General features: G+C 41.1%; 1 protein-coding gene across 7 annotated transcripts in view; it reads left to right on the plus strand.

Moving 5' to 3' along the window:
* Nucleotides 1-26,917, plus strand: part of DPP8 (dipeptidyl peptidase 8) — a 75,003-nt gene that overhangs the window by 14,775 nt on the left and 33,311 nt on the right. For all 7 annotated transcript variants that reach the window (XR_004185123.1, XR_004185124.1, XR_004185125.1 and 4 more), the window contains 8 exons: nt 2,269-2,442; nt 4,998-5,166; nt 13,146-13,256; nt 15,922-16,050; nt 18,990-19,051; nt 23,104-23,204; nt 24,310-24,487; nt 25,352-25,511. Coding sequence is in view for 4 of the 7 variants with exons in the window: in XM_031668552.1 (XP_031524412.1) it covers nt 2,269-2,442; nt 4,998-5,166; nt 13,146-13,256; nt 15,922-16,050; nt 18,990-19,051; nt 23,104-23,204; nt 24,310-24,487; nt 25,352-25,511 (1,084 nt within the window). In the remaining 3 variants the exon portion in view is untranslated. The remainder of the gene's footprint in view (nt 1-2,268; nt 2,443-4,997; nt 5,167-13,145; nt 13,257-15,921; nt 16,051-18,989; nt 19,052-23,103; nt 23,205-24,309; nt 24,488-25,351; nt 25,512-26,917) is intronic.

Raw genomic sequence — 26,917 nt, forward strand, 5'->3', positions numbered from 1 at the left:
GAAATACTTCAGGCTGGGCACGGTGGCTCACGCCTGTAATCCCAGCACTTTGGGAGGCTGAGGCAGGTGGATCACCTGAGATCAGGAGCTCGAGACCAGCCTCATCAACATGGAGAAACCCCCTCTCTAATAAAAATACAAAATTAGCTGGGCATGGTGGCGCAGGCCTGTAATCCCAGACACTCAGAAGGCTGACACAGAAGAATCTCTTGAACCTGGGAGGCAGAGGTTGCGGTAAGCCAAGATCACACCATTGCACTCCAGCTTGGGCAACAGAGCAAGGCTCCGTCTCAAAAAAAACTTCATTGTGTTTCAAGATTGCTTTGAGTATTCTGTGTCTCATGCAATTCTATGTGAATATTATTAGGGTCAGCTTGTCTATATCTGGAAAAAAGGCTTTTGGAATTTTGATAGGCATTTACACTGTATTCCAATCCATGCATATGTGATGTCTTTCTATTTATTTAGATCTTTACTTTCTTTGAACAGTGTTTCACAGTTTCCCTTATACACATCTTGTTCTTCTTTGGTTAAATTTACTACTAAGTATTTTTGTTTTCTTTTTTTATTTTAATGTCAGTCAAATTTAGCAGTTAGGGGTTGTATACCAACTTTAGTGACACTAATGTTAATAGGTTCTGATAACCCACTACTATTAGGTCAGCGTATGTTTTTTTAAATAATATTTAAAGTATAATTTTCATTCTTTTTTTTTTTGAGACAGATTCTTGCTCTGTCACCCAGGCTGGAGTGAGGTGGCATGATCTTGGCTCACTGCAACCTCCGCCTCCCAGGTTCAGGCAATTCTCCTGCCTCAGCCTCCCTAGTAGCCGGGACTACAGATGCGTGCCACCATGCTCGGCTGATTTTTGTATTTTTAGTAGAGGTGGGGTTTCACTGTGTTGGTCAGGCTGGACTTGAACTCCTGACCTTGGGTGATCCACCTGCCTCGACCTCCCAAGGTACTAGGATTACAGGCACAAGCCACCACGCCCAGCCACAAACTTTCTTTGAGAGACATTATAACAAATATGTTTTAAGTAGGAAAAGAAAACCACAGAGATTCTGCTCTGAAGTTTTTTTGTTTTCCATTTACTTAGCAAATATCCTGAAAAAGCGAAAAACAATACCATTGTTAAATAAGTAACAGACAGTAACTCCTATAAATAATTTAGGACATAAATGAAAGAAATCACTTCTTTCCCAGCGCTGGGAGGCAGAGGTGGACAGATCACTTGAGACCAGGAGTTTGAGACCAGCCAGGCCAACATGGCGAAACTCCATTTCTACTAAAAATACAAAATATTAGCTGGGCATGGTGGTACATGCGTGTAATCCCACCTACTCAGGAGGCTGAGGCACAAGAATCACCTGGTTGTAGTGAGCTGAGATCACGCCACGGCAGTCCAGCCCAGGCAACAGAGTGAGAGTTTTGTCTCAAAAAAAAAAAAAAGAAAAAGAAATCACTGTGAAATAGTGAATTGGAAAATTGGAAAATTTTGCTAGCTGAGAATTCAAGCAAGGTTTTGGGGTATAAGTAAACTGGGATAGGTAGAAAGAAAAGCATTCTTCCAAGAGTCCAGGGAAGAGGGGTAGAACAGACAAAGACCAGGAGACAGAAAACCACTCATTAAGTTTTATTTAGATCAGTGATGTGACCAGCTTGACCTCTAAGGTTTTAGTAAGAGGAGTATTGCTAGTATAGTGGAAGAGTATTAATAACAGCTGACACATTTGAGAGCTTAATCTGTGTCAGTCATTGTGCTAAACATTGTACATATTTTATCTAAATCTTCACAAAACTGATGTAGATGATTTATTACTATTTTGAAAATGAAGACAATTACTTTTGAATAAATTAAGCTACTTTCTCAAGGTTAGACTTCTAGTGAAGGGTCAAAGCTTGGATTCAAACCACTTGACTTAGAAGTCTGTGCTCTTAACTGTGTGCTGGCTACTAAATTACAGTTAAGTTGTAGAAAGTCTTGAATGCCAACATGATTAGACTTTATTCTTGTTCTCTAATGTATACAGTAATCATCTAAAGACCCTTTACTAGGAAATCTTTCAGCAGATTTCCTAAAGTTAATCTGCTTAAAGTTGCCAGCAAATTTTGGGGTCACTTAACATGTAGACCGTGCTCGGTGAATTAGAAGGCTGAAAAAAAAAATGTAGAGTCAATAATGTTGGAGATTCTAGGATTTCAGTGCCGAAAGCAAAAGACGGTTTTTCAGAAGACTGGAATAAGTGACTTTCCTTTCACATTAGGCAACACTGGACTATGGAATGTATTCTCGAGAAGAAGAACTATTAAGAGAAAGAAAACGCATTGGAACAGTCGGAATTGCTTCTTACGATTATCACCAAGGAAGTGGAACATTTCTGTTTCAAGCTGGTAGTGGAATTTATCACGTAAAAGATGGAGGGCCACAAGGATTCACGGTAAGTTGGAGTTGCTAGTGGCTAAATCTGATTTGGATCCAAAAGGTTATTTGCACCCAAATCAGAAAGGTAATTAATAAACAAACCAGAAACTTCAGTTTACCCACCAACGAAGAAATTTAATAGCAGTGAAAACAAGAAACATGGAGATTAGTTTCCAATTTTAAGAGCTAATTTTTTTTTTTTTTTTTTTGAGGCAGAGTTTCACTCTTGTTGCCCAGGCTGGAGTGCAATGGTGCCATCTCGGCTCACCGAGATGGCTTCAAGCGATTCTCCTGCGTCATCCTCCCAAGTAGGTGGGATTACAGGCATGCACCACAGCCCCCGACTAATTTTGTATTTTAAGTAGTGATGGGGTTTCTCCATGTTAGTCAGGCTGGTCTCGAACTCCCGATCTTAGGTTATCTGCCTGTCTCGGCCTCCCAAAGTGCTGGGACTACAGGCGTGAGCCACTATACCCGGCCTTAGGAACTAATTTTCTTTAACCAGCTCAGGCAACAGAGAGAGACCCGTGTCTCTACAAAAAAATTTTAAAAACTTAGCTGGGCATGGTGGTGCACACCTTTAATCCCAGCTACTTAGGAGTCTGAGATGGGAGGATCGCTTGAGCCTAGAGGTCAAGCTACAGTGAACTGTGATTGTGCCACTGCACTCCAGCCTAGATGACAGACAAAGACCTTATCTCAAAACAAAAGAGTTAATAATCTTTCTAGTTACATTAAGATGCCATTTTTAGGCCAGACACGGTGGCTCACGCCCATGATTCCAGCACTTTGGGAGGCCGATGTGGGCAGATTGTTTGAGCCCAGGAGTTCCAGACCAGTGTGGAAAACATGGCAAAACCCCATCTCTACAAAAAATGCAAAAATTAGCCAGGAAAGCTAGCATGCGCCTGTAGTCCCAGCTACTCAGGAAGCTGAGGTGGGAGGATCACTTGAGCCTGGGAGGCAGAGGTTGTAGTGCACCAAGATTGTGCCGCTGCACTTTAGTGTGGATGACAGAGTGAGATCCTGTCTCAAAAAAAAAAAAAAAGATACAAATTTTAAAGTGGTAAAAATACTTGCTGTATAGAAAGATAGAGTAGGCCATGGGTAGTGGCTTACGCCTGTAATCCCAGCACTTTGGGAGGCTGAGGCGGGTGGATCACTTGAGGTCAGGAGTTTGAGACCAGCCTGGCCAACATGGTGAAACCCTGTCTCTAGTAAAAATACAAAAATTAGCTAGGCGCACCTGTTGTCCCAGCTACTCGGGAGGCTGAAGCACGAGAATTGCTTGAATCCGGGAGTTGGATGGAGGTTGCAGTGAGCCGAGATCGTTCTACTGCCCTCCATCCTGGGTGACAGTGAGACTACCTAAAAGAGAGAGAGAGAAAAAAAAAAGAAAGGTAAAGGGCATTAGTTCCCACTTCCTGTGTAAGCATTGAGGGAGATTTTGGAAGATCGTTATCACAAGGCAATTTTTTGTTTCCCTTGAAAGCTAATTCATCTTAATAAATTATATATATACACACACACTTTTTTTTTTTTCTTTGGAGAGAGTCTTGCTCTGTCACCCAGGCTGGAGTACAGTGGCGATATCATGGCTCACTGCAGCCTCAAACTCCTGGGCTCAAGCAATCCTCCCACCTCGGCCTCCTTGAGTCGCTGGGTAGCTATAGATATGTGCCGCCACACCCGACTAATTTAAAAAAATTATTTTTAGAGGTGAGGGTCCCACTATATTGCCCCAGCTTGTCTTGGACTTTAGGCTCGAGTGATCCTCTTGCCTCAGCCTCTCAAGTGGCTTATGTTTGGTTTTATTCTAGGCAATTCATTATGAGCTTCAGGAACTCTTGAGAGAATTGTGATGATCCTGGCTTCTATTACATTTTTATCAGCAAACTATTTTATATTGGTAAAAATAATTTTAAAATATTTAATAAAATATTTGATGAATATGTGTTCAATAACAATGTTTAATGAACAGTAAATACTCTTAAGAGGTATTGGGGCAGGTTGGGGCAACAAAATTTATGAAGTACTGTTTTATTGTCTTTATGTCCTCTCCTATTACCCTTAGCTTTTTCATTCAAAGTAAAAAAATGAGTCCTTTCTGGTAAGTTAAGGCAATGGAAAGTATATTTTTCTGGGAAGCAATGATCATTGTTGACTTTTTTTTTTTTTTTTCCTGAGACTGACTCTCTCTATCACCCAGGCTGGAGTGCAGTGGCACTATCTTGGCTCACTGCAATAGCTGCCTCCCGGGTTCAAGCGATTCTCCTGCCTCAGCCTCCCAAGTAGCTGGGACTATAGGTGCCCACCACGACGCCCAGCTAATTTTTGTATTTTTGGTAGAGATGCAGTTTCACTATGTTGGTCAGGCTGATCTTGAACTCCTGACATCAGGTGATCTGCCTGCATTGGCCTCCCAAAGTGCTGGGATTACAGGTGTGAGCCACCACGCCTGGCCTCATTGTTGACATTTTACCTAGAAATATTCTTCTTCATATAGAAAGCGTGCTGGAACATGTATGTGTCAGCCTGATATTTACCTTAGAATGTTGTTTACTTTTCTAGCAACAACCTTTAAGGCCCAATTTAGTGGAAACTAGTTGTCCCAACATACGGATGGATCCAAAATTATGCCCTGCTGATCCAGACTGGATTGCTTTTATACATAGCAATGATATTTGGATATCTAACATTGTAACCAGAGAAGAAAGGAGACTCACTTATGTGCACAATGGTAAGGCATAGTTCTTCAAATTTACTTTTCTGAACAGTATTTTTTGAAGTATAATTTGCTTCTTGCATTTTGACATTAGATCACCAAGCTGGGTGATCTTTATGTTTGAAATTCAAGTCTTTAAAATTTTTTAAAAATAGAGAAAAGTACAGAGGATAACTGGTATGTACCACATGTATAATACTGCTTTATCTTAATGTTCATTTTCAAACAGTGCAACAAAAAAACCTCTGACATGATTGTTCTTTTAGCCTAATAAGACTGCCAGAATTTTCATAGAACTCTTGTTATTAAAATAAAATTTTAGGCTGGGCATGGTGGCTCCTAGGACTCTGGGAGGCTGAGGCAGGTAGATTGTTTGAGCCCAGAAGTTGAAGACCAGGATGGGCAACATGGTGACACCCCGTTTGCCAAAAAAATACAAAAAATTAGCTGAGCATAGTGGCGTGTGTAATTCTAACTACCTGGGAGACTGAGGTAGGAGGATCACTTGAGTCCAGGAGGTCGAGGCTGTGGTGAGCCATGATTGCACCGTTGTACTCCAGCCTGGGCGACAGAGTGAGACTGTCTCAAAAATAAAAATAATAATAATAATAAATAAATAAGTTTTGTTTTTGAGAAACAGATAGAAAAACCAATTACACACTCTAAGAAACTACTTGAGGCCAGGCATGGTGGCTCATGCCTGTAGTCCCAGCACTTCGGGAGGCCAAGGCAGGTGGATCATCTGAGGTCAGGAGTTCTAGACAGTCTGGCCAACATGGTGAAACCCTGTCTCTACTAAAAATACAAAAATTAGCCGGGCATGGTGGTGCGTGCCTGTAAATCCCAACTACTAGGGAGGTTGAGACAGGAGAATTACTTGAACCTGGGGGGCGGAGGTGGCAGTGGCTGAGATCGTGCCACTGCACTCCAGCCTGGGCAAGAGAACAAGACCTTGTCTCAAATAAATAAAATAAAATAAAACTACTTGAGACTGAGACAGGGGGAAGCCTGGGCAACATAGTAAGACCTTGTCTCTACCAAAAAAAAAAAATTAGCTGGATGTGGTGGCACATGCCTGTAGTCCCAGCTATTCAGGAGGCTGAGGCAGGCGGATCACTCAAGCCTAGGAGGTTGAGGCTAAAGTGAGACATGGTTGCACCACTGCACTCCAGCCTGGGTGACAGAGTGAGACCCTGTCTCAAAAAAAATTTATCCTTCAGTTTCGGAGAGCCTACTTAGTTATTGTCATAATAGGAAAAATAGAACTTTGTAGAACTATGTATATTGTGGGAATATTTAATTAAGTTTTATCGAAGTGGCTATGATAATACTAAGCAGTATTCAAAGCACAGAAAGCTGTAGTTTCCTCTAAAGGTTTCATACAAATGAAAGATGGGAAATAGTGTATTGCTTTTTCTTTGAACACGTGAAACAGAGTTTAAGATTAAGTACCATAATGGGCCGGGCGCAGTGGCTCAAGCCTGTAATCCCAGCACTTTGGGAGGCCGAGACGGGTGGATCACGAGGTCAGGAGATCGAGACTATCCTGGCTAACACGGTGAAACCCCGTCTCTACTAAAAAATACAAAAAACTAGCCAGGCGAGGTGGCGGGCGCCTGTAGTCCCAGCTACTCGGGAGGCTGAGGTAGGAGAATGGCGTGAACCTTGGAGGCGGAGCTTGCAGTGAGCTGAGATCTGGCCACTACACTCCAGCCTGGACCAAAGAGCGAGCCTCTGTCTCCAAAAAAAAAAAAAAAGAGAGATTAAGTACCATAATGAAGATGAAGACTGAAAATTCTTTTGTCTAACTTTTGCTTAATCTTACGTTCACAAAGCTGATTTACTGTCATCTTTCTTAATCATTATCCCCTCATCATCATCAATCATTAGTTAAAATTAATTACAGACCAGGTGTGGTGGCTCACACCTGTAATCCCAGCACTTTGGGAGGCTGAGGCAGGCGATCACGAGGTCAAGAGATCGAGACCATCCTGGCTAATATGGTGAAACCCTGTCTCTACTAAAAATACAGAAAATTAGCCGGGCGTGGTGGTGGGCGCCTGTAGTCCCAGCTACTCGGGAGGCTGAGGCAGGAGAATGGTGTGAACCCGGGAGGCGGAGCTTGCAGTGAGCTGAGATGATGCCACTGTACTCCAGCCTGGGTGACAGAGCGAGACTCCTTCAAAAAAAAAAGAAAGTCATTGTTAACAGATATGTTACAGGTAGGAAAACAAAATGATATATATTCTCTCAAGTTTTTTTTTTGTTCTTTTTTTTTTTTGAGACAGAGTCTCACTCTGTCACCCAGGCTGGAGTGCAATGGTGCAATCTCTGCTCACTGCAACCTCCGCCTCTTGGGTTCAGTTGATTCCCCTGCCTCAGCCTCCCGAGTAGCTGGGATTACTGGCTAATTTTTTTTGTATTTTTAGTACAGACAGTTTCACCATGTTGACCAGGGTGGTCTCAATCTTCTGATCCTGTGATACACCCACCTCGGCCTCCCAAAGTGCTGGGATTATAGGCATGAGCCACTGTGCTCAGCCTGTTTGTTTTTTGTGGCAAAGTCTCGCTCTGTTGCCCAGGCTGGAGTGCAGTGGCGTTATCTCAGCTCACTGTAACGTCTGCCTCCTGGGTTTAAGTGATTCTCATCCCTCAGCCTCATGAGTAGCTGGGATTACAGGTGCATGCCACCACACCTGGTTAATTTTTGTATTTTTTGTAGAGACGGGGTTTCACCATGTTGGCCAGGCTGGTGTTGAACTCCTGACCTCAAGTGATCCGCCCACCTCCGCCTCCCAAAGTGCTGAGAACAGGCGTGAGCCACGGCACCTGGCCAGACATAGGGTTTTATAAGAGCACTAATGTGGGAAAGTGGTCAGGGAAGGCTTTCCAGAAAAGATGACACCTAAACTGATCCTAAGTAATGTCTATATATTATCCAGTACACTCCTGACAAAGCGACTACATGAGAAAGGTCTTGATGCAAAAGACATCATGGTGTTTGTGAGGAGGTAGAAGCAGTGTGAAGGTCCTGAAGCATAAGTTCTGAGTCAAGAAGTAGCAAAAGACTGGCAGATAAGGGCCAGGACAAGGGTAGACCATATTTTCTGTAAATGAACATGGACTTTATCATGATATGAGGGTCCATGGAAAAGTTTTTAACAGTTGTGTGATCATAATCATCATGTTGTCCATAAGTTGCTCTGGATACTTTGTGGAAGTTAAATTCAAGAAACATGGGTAGAGACAGGAACACCAAAGCTTGACTGTTGCAGTTATCCAAGTTATATGGCCTAAATCTAGAGCATAGGATAGAGACAAAGGGATGGAGTAGGGAAAACCTTAAGTTAAAAGTACAGATTTTGGCGTTTAATAGATCTCCCTTTGAAGTCAGGAAATCAGAACAGCTGTTCTACTACCAATGGCAGTAGAAAGATTACGTTGGTAGTTAATAAATCTGTTTTGGAAATCCAAGCCATTTTTTCATGCCTTTTTTTTTTTTCCCCCATTTTTTTGAGACAGGGTCTCCGGTTGGCTCACTGCAGTCTTGACGGGGCTCCAGCAATCCTCCCATCTCAGCTCCCCTGAATAGCTGAGACTACAGGTGTGTGCCACCATGCCTGCCTAATTTTTAACTTTTTTTGTAGAGACAAGGTCTCCCTGTGTTGTCAAGGCTGGTCTTGAACTCCTTGACTCAAGTGATTCTCTCACCTCAGCCTCCTAAATTGCTGGGATTATAGGCATGAGCCAACAAACCCAGCCCATTTTTTCATGTTTCAGCAAACACTGGACACTTGCTATGTACCAGTTATTGTGCTTGAGGCTGAGACTGCAAAGCTGTGATATAACGGTCAGAGTTAAGGCATTTTTAGTAATTTTTTTTCTTCTGTAAAATTGTTTTCCACAGGATTTGTGAAGATTGGCAGAATTTAAAATGGAAAGCACTGGAATCCTGCAGGACATTATACTAGTGTTTTTATTCTTTATCATGTTGTATGTAGGTATGCGGTGTATTTTCAGGATTAATAGAGTAGTTAAGAATACAGGTAGAGCCTGGTGAAGTGGCTCATGTCTGTAATCCCAGCACTTTGGGAAGCCAAGGTGGGAAGATCACTTGAGCCCAGGAGTTCAAGACCAGTCTGGGCAACGTAGCGGGGGACCCTTTCTCTACAAAAAAATAAAAAATAATAAAAATGACCCAGACATGGTGTCATGCGCCTGTTTCTCAGCTACTCTGGGAGCCGAGGTGGGAGGATCACTTGAGCCTGGGAAGTCAGGCTCAGTTGCACCACTGCTCTCCAGCCTTGGAGTGAGCTGTAATTGCACCACTGCACTCCAGCCTTGGTGGCAGATGAAAGAGAGAGACCCTGTCTCAAAAAAAAAAAAAAAAAAAAAAAAAAGAGAGAATGTAGAACTAGTTTGAATTTCAAGTCTACCATTTATTAACTGTGCGGCCTTGGCTATTTAACCCATCTCTTTGTTTCCATATCTATAAAACAGATGTTAATAGCACATCAGCATAGGGTTGTTATGAGGCTTTAATGAGTTAATATATATGAAGTATTTAGGATAGTGCCTGAAACATAATAAGTGTTGTATAAGTATGTGCTTAGATAGAAAGTAGGTAGGGAGTTAATGTCATCAGCTTATTCCACTCACAATAGGTTTCTAAGTGAAAGTCCACTTGAGATGGATTTGGTCAATCAGTATGCACATGTGTTTATTCTTTGCCTGGTGATAGAGGAATTTAAAAGTAGTAAAATCCTAGTTTCTGCTCTCAAATGACTTACTGAGAGGATGAGATGATACTATTTATTCATTTAATAAATAATAATGGAAGTCTATAATAAACAGTAAGAAGATACAAATGAGGGTTACTTATCTTCATAGTCTTGGCTCTATCATTAATTCCAAAATTCAAAACACTTTGAAAACTGAGCTTAGTTTTCATTAGGTTGTTACTAAAACTCATTTGGCAGTAACACCTGACCTGAAGTAACCTGAGGATATTTATAAACTTAATATGCTTACCTACATAGTGTGCCTATTCATAAGTTTGCTGCGAGAATATTGGTGTATTTGATTACAAGGTATTTGGTTTCCCTGCTGGAGATACTACATAATGTATTATGGTAGATGTACAATATATGAAAAATCTTGGCCAGGCACGATGGCTCATGCCTGTAATCCTAGCACTTTGGGAGGCTGAGGTGGGTGGATCACCTGAGGTTGGGAGTTCAAGACCAGCCTGACCAACATGGAGAAACCCCGTCTCTACTAAAAATACAAAATTAGCTGGGGTGGTGGTGCATGCCTGTAATCCCAGCTACTCGGGAGGCTTAGGTTGGAGAATCGCTTGAACCCAGGAGGTGGAGGTTGCGGTGAGCCGAGATGGCGCCATTGCACTCCAGCATGGGCAACAAGAGCGAAACTCTGTCTAAAAAAAAAAAAAAAAAGATGAGGGAGGGAGGGAGGGAAGAGAGAGAGAGAAAGAAAGAAAATGACAGAAAAGAAATATCTCCCAAATTCTGAATTCCAAATATTTCTTTTTGGATTCAAACTTTTTGGATAAACAAATCATTGGTTTGTACTGTACATTATGTCACACTATATAGAAAATATAGATAAGCAAAAATAATAAAACTTGCCTGTAAAATTAGAATCAGGCCAGGTGCAGTGGCTCATACCTGTAATCCTAGCACTTTGGGAGGCCAAGGTGAGAGGATTACTTGAGCTCAGGGGTTTGAGCTGGGAAACATAATGAGACCTGGGAAACATAATGAGACCTCATCTCTACAAAATTTTTTTTAAAAATTAGCTGAGCTTAGTGACACATGCCTGTGTCCCAGCTACTTGGGAGGCTGAGACAGGAGGATTACTTGAACCCAGAGATGAAGGCTGCAGTGACCTGAGATCTCACCCCTGCACTCTACCCTTGGTGACAGCGAGACCCTGTCTCAAAAATAAAATAAAAATTAAAGTCCCTATGAGATATGTAATGCCTACTAGACTGGCTAAAGTGAGAAATATTGAGAACACCAAATGTTGGAGAAGAACTTTCATACTTCGATAGTAAGAGTGTAAAATAATAGAAATACTTTGGATAACTGTTTGGTACTTTCTTATGAAGTTAAACATACACTTACGACACTAACCAGCCTTATTACTTGCAGGTATTTTACTTAGAAGAAACAAAAACACATGTTCTCAAAAATTCTCTTTTTTTTTTTTCTTTTTTGAGACATGATCTCAGTCTGTCACCCAGGCTGGAGTGCAGTGGCGTGATCTTGGTTCACTGCATCCTCCTCCTCCCGGACTCAAGTGATTCTCCTACCTCAGCCTCCCAAGTAACTGGGACCATAGGCACCTGCCATCACACCTGGCTAATTTTTGTATTTTTTATAGAGGTGGGGTTTTGCTATGTTGCCAAGGCTGGTCTCAAACTCCTGAGCTCAAGCAATCTGCCCTCCTCAGCCTCCCAAAATGTTGGGATTACAGGTGTGAGCCACTACGCCTGGCCCACAAAAATTCTTACACGGTAATAATGTTCATAGCATCTTTATTCATAATAGCCAGAAACTGGAAACAGGCAAGATATCCATTAACAGATAAAAGAACTGTGGTATGCAATGGAATACAACTCAGCAATAAACAGGAATTAACTATTGACACATGTAACAATATTGATGAAACTCAAAAGAATCCAAACACAAGTATATATATACTGTATGATTTCATTTACATGAAATTCTAGAATATGCAAACGTAACCTCTGGTGATAGAAATCAGATCAGTGATTGTTTCTGGGTCGGGGCTGGGCCTTGACTGGGAAGGAGCATGAGAAAACATCCTTGGGTACTGGAAGTGTAAGTGGTGATAGGAGTGTGGTCATACAAGTATATGTATTTTTCAAAAATAGTACATTTAAGAATTCGTAAATTATAAAGCAATTTTTAAAAACCTCGAAATCTTACTACTTGGAGATAATCATATTTCAGCTTATATCAGCACTTTTTAAAAATGCATTTTTATAACATTTTTATAAATGAATCACAGTGTAAATGCTATTCAGTAATCTGATCTGTTTTATTCAAGTATATTGTAAACATGTCCTCATGACACAAATTTTTTTTTTTTTGAGATGGAGTCTTGTTCTGTCACCCAGGCTAGAGGGCAGTGGTGTTATGATCTTGGCTCACTGCAACCTCCACCTCCCGGGTTCAAGCGACTCTTCTGCCTCAGCCTCCCAAGTAGGAGCATGCCTGGCCAAGTTTTGTATTTTTAGTAAAGACGGGGTTTCACCATATTGGCCAGGCTGGTTTCAAACTCCTGACCTTGTGATCTGTTCCCCTCAGCCTCCCAAAGTACTGGGATTACAGGCGTGAGCCACCACGCCTGGCCTCAAAATCTTATATAATTATGGCTTTGTGGTTTTCTTTTAAAACAAGAGTCCCCTTCAAACTATTTGCTGGAAACCTAAGTGTAAAACAGATGAAAGCTGAGCTGCTCCAACTGAATGAGATGAAAGAAGAATGGTTGAATTATATGACCTATAAGATTCACTCTAGGTCTAAGAATACTTCTCTGTGTAGGAGAGTTGCAAGTGTCCCCTATACTCTGCTCCTTTACGTGTAATCTTTTTTCCATGATCCTGCTAATTGGGAAGATAATAACATTTATTTGGAGCATGTACTGTGGTCCAGGCTTTGTTCTAAGTGCTTTATGTGAATTAATTAATTTAATCTTCATATCAGCCTCACAAGGTAGCCTTTTATTCTCATTTACAAATGGGATAATGCAGTGGAATGAGATTGAATGATTTGCCCAAAGTCAGACAGTATGTACATGATGGACCCCAGATTTGAACTCAGTCCATTTAGCTCCAGGGTTTACCACTGTACTCCAGCTACCTTTCCAAATAAATGGAATCATTTTGCTTTGTACGTATGAAAAGATAGCTTTCTGTGGTAATTTTGCCTTTTATATTTGTCTAGAGCTAGCCAACATGGAAGAAGATGCCAGATCAGCTGGAGTTGCTACCTTTGTTCTCCAAGAAGAATTTGATAGATATTCTGGCTATTGGTGGTGTCCGAAAGCTGAAACAAGTAAGGCGGTTCAAATAATGTATTATGGATCATTTTAAAGTATTATAAGATTCAACTGTCAGTTAAGTGCAGATTCTAAATCTTGGTTAATAGATTTGAAAGTGGATAATAGATTCCAAAGTGATGATGATTGATTCATGCCAGTAGTTACTTAAAATATATAGTTTAGGCCAGGCACAGTGGCTAACACCTGTAATCCCAGCACTTTGGGAGACTGAGGCAGTCAGATCACCTGAGGTCAGGAGTTCGAGACCAGCCTGGCTAACATGGTGAAACCCCATTTCTAATAAAAATACAAAAAATTAGCGGGGCGTGGTGGCACCCACTTGTAATCCCAGCTACGCGGGAGGCTGAAGCAGAGAATCGCTTGAACCCAGGAGACGGAAGTTGCAGTGAGCTGAGATCGTACTATTGCACTCCATCTTGGGCACTGAGAGCGAAACTCTGTCTCAAAAATCTGTAGATTATGACGAGGCGCAGTGGCTCAACGCCTGTAATCCCAGCACTTTGGGAGGCCGAGGCGGGTGGATCACGAGGTCAGGAGATCGAGACCATCCTGGCTAACACAGTGAAACCCCGTCTCTACTAAAAATTAAAAAAAAAAAATTAGCCGAGTGTGGTGGCGGGTGCCTGTAGTCCCAGCTACAGGGAGGTTGAGACAGGAGAATGATGTGAACCTGGGAGGCGGAGCTTGCAGTGAGCCGAGATCGTGCCTCTGCACTCCAGCCTGGGCAACACAGTGAGACTCCGTCTCAAAAAAAAAAAAAAAAAAAAAATGTAGATTATATTTCATCATAATGAAGTCTAGTAAAAACAATTGTATTGTGGTTTAATGCCTCTGGCCCCTCAATTCTCTTTGCCAGTTTTTCTCCTAAAGGCTGGTCTTGGTAATGCTGGCAGCATTGGTGGCAAAATAAAAAATACCACACCTTGGCCAGGTGCAGTGACTCACACGTGTAATCCCAGCACTTTGGGAGGCTGAGGCGGGCGGATCGTGAGGTCAGGAGATCGAGACTATCCTGGCCAACATGGTGAAACCCCATCTGTACTAAAATACAAAGAATTAGCTGGGTGTGGCGGTGCACACCTGTAGTCCCAGCTACTTGGGAGGCTGAGGCAGAAGAATCAATTGAACCTGGGAGGTGGAGATTGCAGTGAGCCAAGATCGTGCCACTGCGTTCCAGCCTGGCGACAGAGTGAGACTCAGTCTGAAAAACAAACAAACAAAAAAACACACCTTAATGTGTTGCTATAAAAATTTGACTAGAGAGTCTGTTAAACAGATGATCAAATCAGTGTATGAATGGATAGGATAAAAGGGAACAAATTCCTCCCTTTCTTGGGGCAAATTCACAAATACCTCACTCTCTGAGAAACAGCTCACTAAAGCTTGGCTTTCAAACTTTTTGACCATGATCCAGTTAGAAGTGTACTTGTATTGTGGCCTAATACATATACTGTATAGATAAAACTGAAAACAAATTTCAAAAAGCAATACTTATTCTTTTTTTTTTTTTGAGACATAGTCTCTCTCTTGTCGCCCAGGCTGGAGTGCAGTAGCGCAATCTCAGCTCACTACAAGCTCCGCCTCCTGGTTCAAGTCATTCTCCTGCCTCTCAGCCTCCCAAGTAGCTGGGACTACAGGCGCCCGCCACTGCGCCCGGCTAATTTTTTGCATTTTTAGTAGAGACGGGGTTTCACCGTGTTAGCCAGGATGGTCTCAATCTTCTGACCTCATGATCCACCCACCTCGGCCTCCCAAAGTGCTGAGATTACAGGCGTGAGCCACTGCCCCCGGCCGCAATACTTATTCTTATGTGTAATACTCCCTGATACTGTTATGTTGGGTTTTTTTGTTTTTGGGTTTTTTGTTTTGTTTTTTTTGAGGTGGGGTCTCTGTTGCCCAGGCTGGAGTGCAGTGGTGCAATCTCAGCTCACTGCAAACTCTGCCTCCCGGGCTCAAGCAATCCTCTCACCTCAGCCTCCCAAGTACCTGGGACTACAGGCGCAAGCCACTACACACAGCTAATTTTTATATTTTTTTGTAGAGATGGAGTATTACCATGTTGCCCAGGGTGTGGTTTGTGTGTTATATTTTTAAAAATACTGATTGTGACCCATTAATAGATTTCATGACCTACTCATGGTTTGGAGCTAGCAGTCTGAATGCATCTCTAAGAGACCCTGAAAAATACTTGTAAGCCATGTCTTGGATTTGGACATTTTATTTTAAGATGTGAAATGTTTTGTTGTATTTGTTAGAACACGATTTTGACATGAATAGAGAAACTATTCAAAATAACTGAACTGTATTTAGTATTTATGTTTTTAATGGGAAATATTATAAATGTAATTAAATATTTCATTTTTCAACAAAGAATGCATTTTATGGTATGTAAGAATGAAGTCCTTCAAAAGTGTTTTTCCCTGTTTTAAAAATACGTATACATATCATCTCCAGTTGTTTTCCCTCCAAAAGAAGTGACTTAACAATAACTCACCTTGCTGCTACAAAGACTAGTGATATTTTCCTACAAAACAGGTAGCGTATTTTATACATAAGTTATTCTTCACTATAAGAAATCTGATACTAGAAGGAACGGTTGGTTATGACTACTTTCTGGAATAATTATTCTAAATTTTCAATATCTAAATTTCTTTTAAGCTCCCAGTGGTGGTAAAATTCTTAGAATTCTGTATGAAGAAAATGATGAATCTGAGGTGGAAATTATTCATGTTACATCCCCTATGCTGGAAACAAGGAGGGCAGATTCATTCCGTTATCCTAAAACAGGTACTGTACTCCATTGGCATTTATATTCACTCATTTCCTCTTTCCAAATAAGATTCTGTAGTCATCCAAAGGTGTAGTCAATGACATTGGTCATTTCCAGCCTTATTTATGATGGGTTGTTCACTGGGTATCACAAAAATAGATTTTGAATTAAGAGTGATCGTTTTTTATTCTTTTCAAAGGTAGGGATGTCCACATAATTGATTTCCTCAAGGAATGAATTAGAGGGTATCTTTGCACCAGGCGTGGTAGCTCATGTCTGTAATCCCAGCACTTTGGGAGGCTGAGGCGGGTGGATCACTTGAGGTCAGGAGTTTGAGACCAGCCTGACCAACATGGTGAAACTCCATCTTTACTAAAAATGCAGAATTAGCCAGGCGTTTTGGTGCATGCCTGTAATCCCAGCTAATTGGGAGGCTGACGCAGAATAATTGCTTGAACCCAGGAGGCAGAGGTTGTAGTGAGCCGAGATCACACCATTGCCTTCCTGGGCAACAAGAGTAAAAGTCTGTCTCAAAAAAAAAAAAAAGAAAAAGGAGAAGGTGTCTTTGCTAGCAAATACAGATTTTTAAGTGATACTGTTCATAGTAAGTGATTTTTTTTTCCCATTTTGCTTCTTACAGCATTTCAATTGTGAAAATAATACATATTTTCACTTTATTTCATTTGGACTCTTTTCAGCCTGGTTTTTTTTTTTTTAATTCTTTTACAATTTTATTTCAATAGTTTTTGGGGAACAGGTGGTTTTCGGATACATGGATAAGTTCTTTAGTGGTGATTTCTGAGATTTTGGTGCACCCATCACCCAAGCAGTGTACACAGTACCCAATGTGTAGTCTTTTATTCCTCACCCCCCTCCCACCCTTCCTCTGGAGCCCCCAGAGTCCTTTATATCATTCTTATGCCTTTGTGTCCTCATAGCTTAGCTCCCACTTACCAGTGAGAGCAATGATACTTGGTTTTCCATTCTTGAGTTATTTCACTTAGAATAATGATCTCCAGCTCCATCCAGGTTGCTGTGAATGCCATTATTTTGTTCCTTTTTGTGGTTGAGTAGTATTCCATGTTGTTGTATATATACTACATTTTTTAAATCCACTTGTTGGTTGATGGGCAAGTCCCTTATTTTTATTTTACTTTTTTAAGACAGTGTCTTGCTCTGTCATCCAGGCTGGAGTGCAGTGGCGTGATCTTGGCTCACTGAAGCCTCTGCCTCCAGGGTTCAAATGATTGTCCTCCCTCAGCCTCCTGAGTAGCTGGGATTACAGGTGCCTACCACCAAGCCCGGATGATTTTTGTATTTTTAGTAGAGATGGTGTTTCACCACTCCTGACCTGAAGGGATCACCTCGGCCTCCCAAAGTGCTGGGATTACAGGTATGAGCCGCCGCACCTGGCCAAACCCCTTATTTTTTGATATTCAAAAAGTATGAATTTGAGATGGGGCTCTGAGATTCTTGTGCAGTAAAGCTCTGACCATCTACATTATTCTTTTTCATTTTTTTCTTGAGACAGTCTCTCTCTGTTGCCAAGGCTGGAATGCAGTGGTGTGATCTTGGCTCACTATACCTCCATCTCCTGAGCTCAGGCCATTTTCCCACCTTAGCCTCCTGAGTAGCTCGACCAGCCTGGTGCAGTGTGTACCACTGCACCCGGCTAATTTTTGTTTTTTGGTTTTTTGCTTTTTTGGTTTTGTTTGTTTTTGTTTTGTTTTTTTTTTTTGCTCTGTCATCCAGGCTTGGAGTGCAATGGCGCGATCTCGGCTCACTATAACCCCCGCTTCCCAGGTTCAAGTGATTCTCCTGCCTCAGCCTCCTGAGTAGCTGCGATTACAGGTGCCTGCCACCATGCCTGGCTAATTTTTGTATTTTTAGTAGAGACAGGGTTTCACCATGTTGGCCAGGCTGGTCTCGAACTTCTGATCTCGTGATCCACCTGCCTCAGCCTCCCAAAGTGTTGGGATTACAGGCGTGAGCCACCGCACCCAGCCGTTTTTTTCGTGTTGTTTGTTTTTTTGAGACAGAGTCTCGCTCTGTCGCCCAGGCTGGAGTGCAGTGGCGTGATCTCAGCTCATTGCAACCTCCGCCTCCCAAGTTCAAGCAATTGTCCTGCCTCAGCCCCCTGAGTAGCTAGGATTACAGGCGCGTGCCACCACGCCTGGCTAATTTTTGTATTTTTAGTAGAGATGGGGTTTCACCATGATGGTCAGGCTGGTCTCACACTGACCTCAGGTGATCCACCTGCCTCGACCTCCCAAAGTGCTGGGATTACAGGCGTGAGCCACTGCGCCCTGCCTAATTTTTGTATATTTTGTAGAGATGGGGTTTTACCATGTGAGCCAGGCCGGTCTTGAATTCCTGAGCTCAAGTGATCCGCCTGCCTTGGCCTCTCAAAGTGCTGGGATTACAGGCGTGAGACACTGTGCCTGGCATATACTTTACTCTTGACTTAACTAAAGTGTAAAGAGAATTGATCTGGCAAAATTAATTTGAGTCATTTTGGATAAGCATTACTATTCATTTATATCTCTTTCTTTTTTTTTTTTTTTTTGAGACGGAGTCTCGCACTTGTTACCCAGGCTGGAGGGCAGTGGTGCAATGGCAGCTCACTGCAACCTCTGCCTCCCAGGTTCAAGTGATTCTCCTGCCTCAGCCTCCCAAGTAGATGGGATTACAGACGCACACCACCACGCCTGGCTAATTTTTGTATTTTTAGTAGAGATGGAGTTTCACCATGTTGGCCAAGGTGGTCTCAAACTACTGACCTCAGGTGAGCCATCTGCCTCAACCTGCCAAAGTACTGGAATTACAGGCATGAGCCACCGCACCCGACCTATACATTATTCTTGACTTAACTAAAGTGTAAAGAGAATTGATCTGGCAAAATTAATTTGAGCAATTTTGGATAAACATTACTATTCATTTATGTCTCTTTCTAAAGGTACAGCAAATCCTAAAGTCACTTTTAAGATGTCAGAAATAATGATTGATGCTGAAGGAAGGGTAAGTATAAAATGCTGAGTTGACCTTCTGTGTCATTTGACTAATCTGTTCAGCCCAGTAGGGTTCTTTGATACACTTTTTTGTTTTTGGACTTACTGAACTTGCTGAGATATCTGTGGATCATGATTTTAGACTGACCTAATTTTTTACTTACAAATCATCCTGCTGGTTCATAAGATGGGAATATGGGGATACGCATATTAACCACTCCTTTCCAGTAGTTTTTCTGTTTGCCTTTATTCTCCAGATTAATGTTAAAAGAAAAAAAAAGGTAGTTATTGACTGGTTACCTTTTGTGGTGGGTAGATGTCTCTGGTGCATTAAATATCCCACAGTGGCCAGGCGTGGTGGCTCAAGCCTGTAATCCCAGCACTTTGGGAGGCCGAGACAGGCAGATCACGAGGTCAGGAGATCGAGACCATCCTGGCTAACACGGTGAAACCCCGTCTCTACTAAAAAATACAAAAAAAAACTAGCCGGGCGAGGTGGCGGGCGCCTGTAGTCCCAGCTACTCGGGAGGCTGAGGCAGGAGAATGGCGTAAACCCCGGAGGCAGAGCTTGCAGTGAGCCGAGATCCGGCCATTGCACTCCAGCCTGGGCGACAGGGCGAGAGACTGTCTCCAAAAAAAAAAAAAAAATGCCACAGTTGACTTGTGCTACAGCTTTCCGTTTCAACAGCCAAATGCTTATAAGCTGCATGCACACAAGACTAGCTAAAAAACAGTATTCTCTTCTAGACTTTTTTGGGGTTTTTTTGAGTTTAAGAGTGGAGGTTTAACAGGCAAAAGAGAAAAGAGGATAGCTTTCTCTCCTGCAGAGAGAGAGGCTCCTGAGTCAGTCTTCCTCTTCTAGACTTTTTTAAAAACAGCTTTACTGAGATATATAACTCACGTGTAATATGATTTATTTAAAGTTTAAAATTTAGTGGCTGTTGGTATATTCACAGAGTTTTGCAACCATTACCACAGGCAGTTTTAGAACATTGTTATTACCTCAAAAAGATACCCTATACTTCTAAGCCATCATCCTCCAACCTCATCATATCCCCCAGCACTAGGCAACCATTTTTTTTTTTTTTGGAAATGGAGTTCCGCACTGTCACCCGGGCTGGAGTGCAATGGTGCAATTCTTGGCTCACTTCAACCTCTGCCTTCTGGGTTCACGTGATTCTCCTGCTTCAGCCTCCCGAGTAGTTGGAATTACAGGCACACACCACCACACCCAGCTAATTTTACGTATTTTTAGTAGAGACGGGGTTTCACTATGTTGACCAGACTGGTGTCAAACTCCTGACCTCATGATCTGCCCACCTTGGCCTTCGAAAGTGCTGGGATTACAGGCATGAGCCACCGCGCCCAGCCTAGATAACCATTAATCTACTTTCTATCTCTATAAATTTGCCTATTCTGGGCATTTCATATAAGTGGAATCATACAATATGTAGTTTGGTCTCCTTGACTTAGATTGTTTTCAGGGTCCATCCATGTTGTACCATGTATCAATACTTCATTTATTTTTAATTGATGAATAATACCTTTATATGGATATACCATATTGTGTTTATCAGGTGATGAACATTTCGATTGTTTCTGTTTTATGGCTATTAAGAATAATGCTGCCATGAGTATGTATGTAACAGTTTTTGTGTGGGCTTACGTTTTTATGTCTCTGGAGTATATACCTACAAGTAGAATTGTTGAGTCGTTTGATGACTATTTTTTTAACCTTTTGTGGAACTAAAGTGTTTTTCCAAAGTGGCTGCACTATTTTATTTTATTTTATTTTATTTTATTTTATTATTTTTTATTTTATTTTTTATTTTATTTTATTTTATTTTATTTTATTTTATTTATTTTTTGAAGAAAGTGTCCGGCCTGCCTAATATAGTAAAACCCCTCTCTACTAAAAATACAAAAAAAGAGAAAGGTCTCACTTTGTCACCCAACCTGGAGTACGGTGACACAGTCCCACTCAGCCCAGCCTTAACCTCTCAGGCTCAAGTGATCCTCCTGCCTCCGCCTTCTAAGTAGCTGGGACTACAGGCACACACTACCATGCCCAGCTAATTTTATTTTTTGTAGCGACAGGATTTCCCTGTGTTGCCCAGGCTGGTCTTGAATTCCTGGGCCCACATGATCCTCTCACTTCAGCCTCCTGAAGTGCTAGGATTACAGGTGTGAGCCACCACACTCAGCATGCACTATTTTATATTCCAACCCCCTCATATCCCCCAGCACTAGGCAACCTTTTTTTTTTTTTTGAGATGGAGTTTCGCACTGTCCCCCGGGCTGGAGTGCAATGGTGCGATTCTCGGCTCACTTCAACCTCTGCCTTCTGGGTTCATGTGATTCTCCTGCTTCAGCCTTTATGAGATTTCCAGTTTCTCCGCATTATCACCAACACTTCTTGTTGTCCATTATATTTATTATAGCCATTCGATTGTGGGTTTGTTTTTTTGTTTGTTTTTTTTTTGTTTTTGAGATGGAGTCTCACTCTGTCGCCCAGGCTGGAGTGCAGTGGTGCGATCTCTGCTCACTGCAAGCTCCACTTCCCGAGTTCATGCCATTCTCCTACGTCAGCCTCCCAAGTAGCTGGGACTACAGGCGCCCACCACCACGTCCAGCTAATTTTTTTATATTTTTAGTAGAGATGGGGTTTCACGTTATTAGCCAAGATGGTCTTGATCTCCTGACATCGTGGTTCGCCTGCCTCGGCCTCCCAAAGTGCTGGGATTACAGGCGTGAGCCACCACGCCTGGCTACTGTTGTGTTTTAAGTGGTATCTCATTGTGGTTTTGATTTATATTTCTCTGATGGCTAACGATGTTGGGAGTCATTTTCTGTGTTTATTAGCCATGTATATATTTTCTTTGGAAGACTGTCTATTCAGATCCTTTGCAGTTTTTAAAAATTATTTATTTTTTACTGTGTGTTTGCTAGACTTTTAAAAGAAAAAAGTTTGCTTATCCGGCCGGGGCTATTTCTTTAATATATTACACAAATGGGCCGAGCACGGTGGCTTATGCCTGTAATCCCAACTGTTTGGGAGACAGGCAGATCACTCAGGTCAGGAGTTCGAGACCAGCCTGGCCAACATGATAAAACCCCGTCTCTACTAAAAATACAAAAATTAGCTGGGCGCAGTGGCACATGCTTGTAATCCCAGCTACTCAGGAGGCTGAGGCAGGAGAATCACTTAAACCCAGGAGAGAGAGGTTGCAGTGAGTTGAGATGGTGCCTGGGCAACAGAGTGAGACTCTATCTCAAAAAAACAAAAAACCCCACCATATATACATAATTATAAATATATATGTTATACAAATATATTTTAGGCTGGGCACACTGGCTTATGCCTGTAATCCTAGCATTTTGGGAGGCCAAGGCAGGAGGATCACTTGAACACAGGAGTTTGAGACTAGCCTGGGCAACATAGGGAGACTCCATCTCTACAAAAAATTTAAAAATTAATATTTTATTTAATTTTATTACAAGCACACACCTTACCTGTAGTCTCAGCTACTCAGGAGGTTGAGGCAGGAGGATCACTTGAGCCTGGGAAATTGCGAAGGCAGTAAGCTGTGATCAGGCCACTACATTCCAGCCTGGACAACAAAATGAGACCTTGTGTCAAATATATATATATGCACACACACACATATGTATAAATAAAATATGATTACTGTGTGTGTATATATATATATTTCTAGGTGAAATATAGGGAATTAGGGATTATTATTTTTCTGGATACTCGAGTTTAAGGTGATTAAAACTTGATTTTACCAGTTATTATCAAGTGTTCTGTTAGTATCAACTAACAAAGAAATAGACTTTTAGGATGTGTTAAAAGTGCTTAGAACTTTTTTAGGCACAAAAAGTGAGTACCAGTATAGGTAACCCAGAATTTACTCCTGGTTTTGTTATATCCTTTGTGCCTTTTTAACACCTAACTCTGGAAAAATTTCCTGCTTTTTGGATAATTGTTAAAGTAGACTAGCAAGCTAATTATTTATCTAAATCTTCTATAACTAGATTCTTTTTTTTCTTTTTTAATAGATTATGGATGTCATAGATAAGGAACTAATTCAACCTTTTGAGATTCTATTTGAAGGAGTTGAATATATTGCCAGAGCTGGATGGACTCCCGAGGGAAAATAGTGCGTATGTTAAATTGTTACTTCTTTATAACTAATTTAGGATCCAGAGCTTTGGAATATTTGTGCTGTTAGGTTTGCCTTGTAGTTGGAGCTGCCTTCACATGTAAATTTGCAGTACAGTTATTACTGCACAAGGCATTTTTCTTGAATTAAGTGGATTTGTGCATTTGTAACCCTATAAGCATAGGTGCACTGCAGTTTAATTCTGTCTGTATACTCAGCCAGTTATGGTTCGTAGTGTTATTTGTGATTAAATTATATGACTTGAAGGCTCACACATAAATGTATATTTTTAAAAATTGTATAATTGTAGAGCTTTATATGAGGATTATTACAAATAAATAGTTTCTGTGTCTCAGGTAGACAGCAGGAGTTTCACAAGACTGGCATTTGTTGACATTGATACTAAAGGGAGAAAACTTTTTTTTTGAGTCAGGGTCTCGCTCTGTCACCCAGGCTGGAGTGCAGTGGTGCAGTCATGGCTCACTGCAGCCTCAACCTCCCCGGCTAAAGCTATCCTCCTGAGTAGCTGGGACTACAGGGACATGCCACCATGTCCAGCTAATTTTTTTCATTTTTTGTAGAGACAATGTCTCATTATTTTGCCAGGTTGGTCTCAAAACTCGTGGGCTCTAGTGATCCTCTTGTTTCAGCCTCCCAAAGTGCCGAGATTACAGGTGTGAACCACTGCACTTGGCAGAACTTTTGTTTATATAGACAGGGTCTCTCTCTGTGTCACCCAGAGTGTAGTGCAGTGGCATGATCGTAGCTTACTGTAATCTTGAAATCCTGGCCTCAAGCAGACCTCTCACCTTGACCTCCCAAAGTGCTGGGATTATAGGCTCATGCCAGCCTACAGGGATAAAACACTTTCACTGGTCAACTGTGGTTTTGGACATTTCAAGAAAACCACTTTTTATAAATTCTATTCAAGCTTAAAGTGTATTTTTAATTAACTATTTGTAAGTGATAATTTAATATACACTAAAGCAGTTCTTTCATTGTGATTATAGATATAATTGATAGGTGCCAAATGAGATATAGAGGATTCTTTTTCTGATAGCTTGCTTTATTTCTGGTTCTTCTCTTTTATTTATTTAAATAGTGCTTGGTCCATCCTACTAGATCGCTCCCAAACTCGCCTACAAATAGTGTTGATTTCACCTGAATTATTTATCCCAGTAGAAGATGATGTTATGGAAAGGCAGAGACTCATTGAGTTAGTGCCTGACTCTGTGACGCCACTAATTATCTATGAAGAAACAACAGACATCTGGATAAATGTATGCATTTTTTCCTGTACTTGTTTAAATATTTTCTCAGAATGCTAAAGCAAATGAAGTTATATAGCAAACTATCAAAATGCTTTTTTTTTTATTTTAAAGGGACCATGTTATTTCTTTAGTATGAACAATTCCAATTCGAGTGATGGTTCCAGAATGGAATGGTTTGTATTTAATAGATAGAAAGTAGGTGCCATTGAAATGATATCTCCTTGGCCTCAGATTTGTTCCTGGAGATAACAGATATTAAATACACAGCCTCATCAGTGCTTCTGAGAGGACTTTATGAGTCTGGTCTAGAAAAGACTTTCTCTTTTATGTTGGCAAACTGTACCAAAATGTACCAATTTTTAATTGAATTTTGAATTTTCCAATTTAGCAGAAAAGTTTAAGATACAAAATAAATAAAGCCATTTCACTTCCTAGCTGAATATAAGTTTAAGCTTCATATGATTTGCCTATAAATACCTGTTTTCCCCTGAACTATTAGAAAAATTCTCTTCGGAAAACAAAAGTAAAAAAAAATTTTACCTCATCTTTCTGTAACAAGATTTATTTTATTAAACAAACCTTGTGCCATGTTTCAAGGATTATAGAGATGTTGAGTAAGAAAAAACTTTTCATCATATTTTCCTTTTTACTCCATTTGAAAACATTTACTTCTCAGTGGATGAAGTCTTTGACTAAAGTAAAATAAATCTGAAAGCCCCAAGCAAAATTTATTACTGTAAATACAGCATTCCTGTGGCACTGATGGTTATTTATATTTCAAAGTATATTTGTCAGGTAATTTTTCTTATAGCCTAATTGAATTATGTAGTATTTTCATAATCTGTGTAGTAAATTTAGCTATTCATTTTACAGATCCATGACATCTTTCATGTTTTTCCCCAAAGTCACGAAGAGGAAATTGAGTTTATTTTTGCCTCTGAATGCAAAACAGGTTTCCGTCATTTATACAAAATTACATCTATTTTAAAGGAAAGCAAATATAAACGATCCAGTGGTGGGCTGCCTGCTCCAAGTAAGAAATCCATTTTATTTTAAAAAAAGAAAAAATGTTGGAAGCGGAGGGTGGGAGGGACAGGGGAATGTATCTTTTGCATGCTTTGTAAGCATCAAATACTTGCTTCATTAAACTTAATATGTAAGTTAAACAAAAATATAAATACATGTATGTGTAAAAAACACAGGACAAAGTTCTTAATGGATTGACACGTATTATAAAGTATTAATAGTGAATAATCTGTAAGTAGCAGGATTACTGATTTTTACTTTCTACTTTTGCTTTGACTGCAATTTTTAATTTGTTTAAAGTGAGCCCATTTAGAAAAAACTATTTTTGGCTGGGTGCAGTGGCTCACACCTGTAATCCCAGCACTTTGGGAGGCCGAGGCAGGCGGATCACCTGAGGTCAGGAGTTTGAGACCAGCCTGGCCAACATGGCGAAACACCATCTCTACTAAAAAATGCAAAAATGAACCGGGCGTGGTAGTGTGCACCTGTAGTCCCAGCTTACTCGAGAAGCTGAAGCAGAAGAATTGCTTGAACCCAGGAGGCAGAGGTTGCAGTGAGCCAAGATCACGCCACCGCACTCCAGTCTGGCGACACAGCAAGACTCCGTCTCAAAAGGAAAAAAAAAAGACAACACTATTTTTTAAATGTTATGTAATTATTAGATATTTTTACACACTAGGTGTTTCTTATACTGTGCACATCTACACTGGAGTTAATTTATAGTTATAGGTCTTTGGATTGATATAATTATGTTGCCCAAAGTAAAATTAAATATTATATCAGCTGAAGTTAAGTTTTCTTTAAAAAGTGGTTTTCCTGTCGAGCACGGTGGTTCACGCCTGTAATCCCAGCACTTTGGGAGACTGAGGCGGGCGGATCACTAGGTCAGGAGATCCAGACCATCCTGGCTAACATGGTGAAACCCCATCTCTACTAAAAATACAAAACATTAGCCAGGCGCGGTGTCGGGCACCTGTAGTCCCAGATACTTGGGAAGCTTAGGCAGGAGAATGGCATGAACCCGGGAGGCGGAGCTTGTAGTGAGCCGAGATCGCACCACTGCATTCTAGCCCGGGCGACAGAGCTAGACACCGTCTCAAAAAAAAAAAAAAAAAAAAGGTGGTTTTCCTAAAGTGGTGGTTTTTCATCTGGAAAATATGATTCAGAATGGATGCATAAGCGTAGAAAAAGTGAATGGGTACATAGAACACTTTTCCTGGGTTTTCCTAAAACCAAGTTACAGTTCTCAACTGTAATAATATAGTTTGTTTTAGAACAGTACCTTTATGCAGTGTTGTGGCGTTTAACTCCATTTGTAACTTCTAACAGATTCAGCATGGCCCCAAAATTGTGAAGAGGGTCGAGGCAGGGCTCATGCCTGTAATCTCTTTAGCACTTTGGGAGGCCGAGATG

This window comes from Papio anubis, chromosome 7 (assembly GCF_008728515.1).
Source record: "Papio anubis isolate 15944 chromosome 7, Panubis1.0, whole genome shotgun sequence".
In the NCBI taxonomy this organism is placed as follows: Eukaryota; Metazoa; Chordata; class Mammalia; order Primates; family Cercopithecidae; genus Papio; species Papio anubis.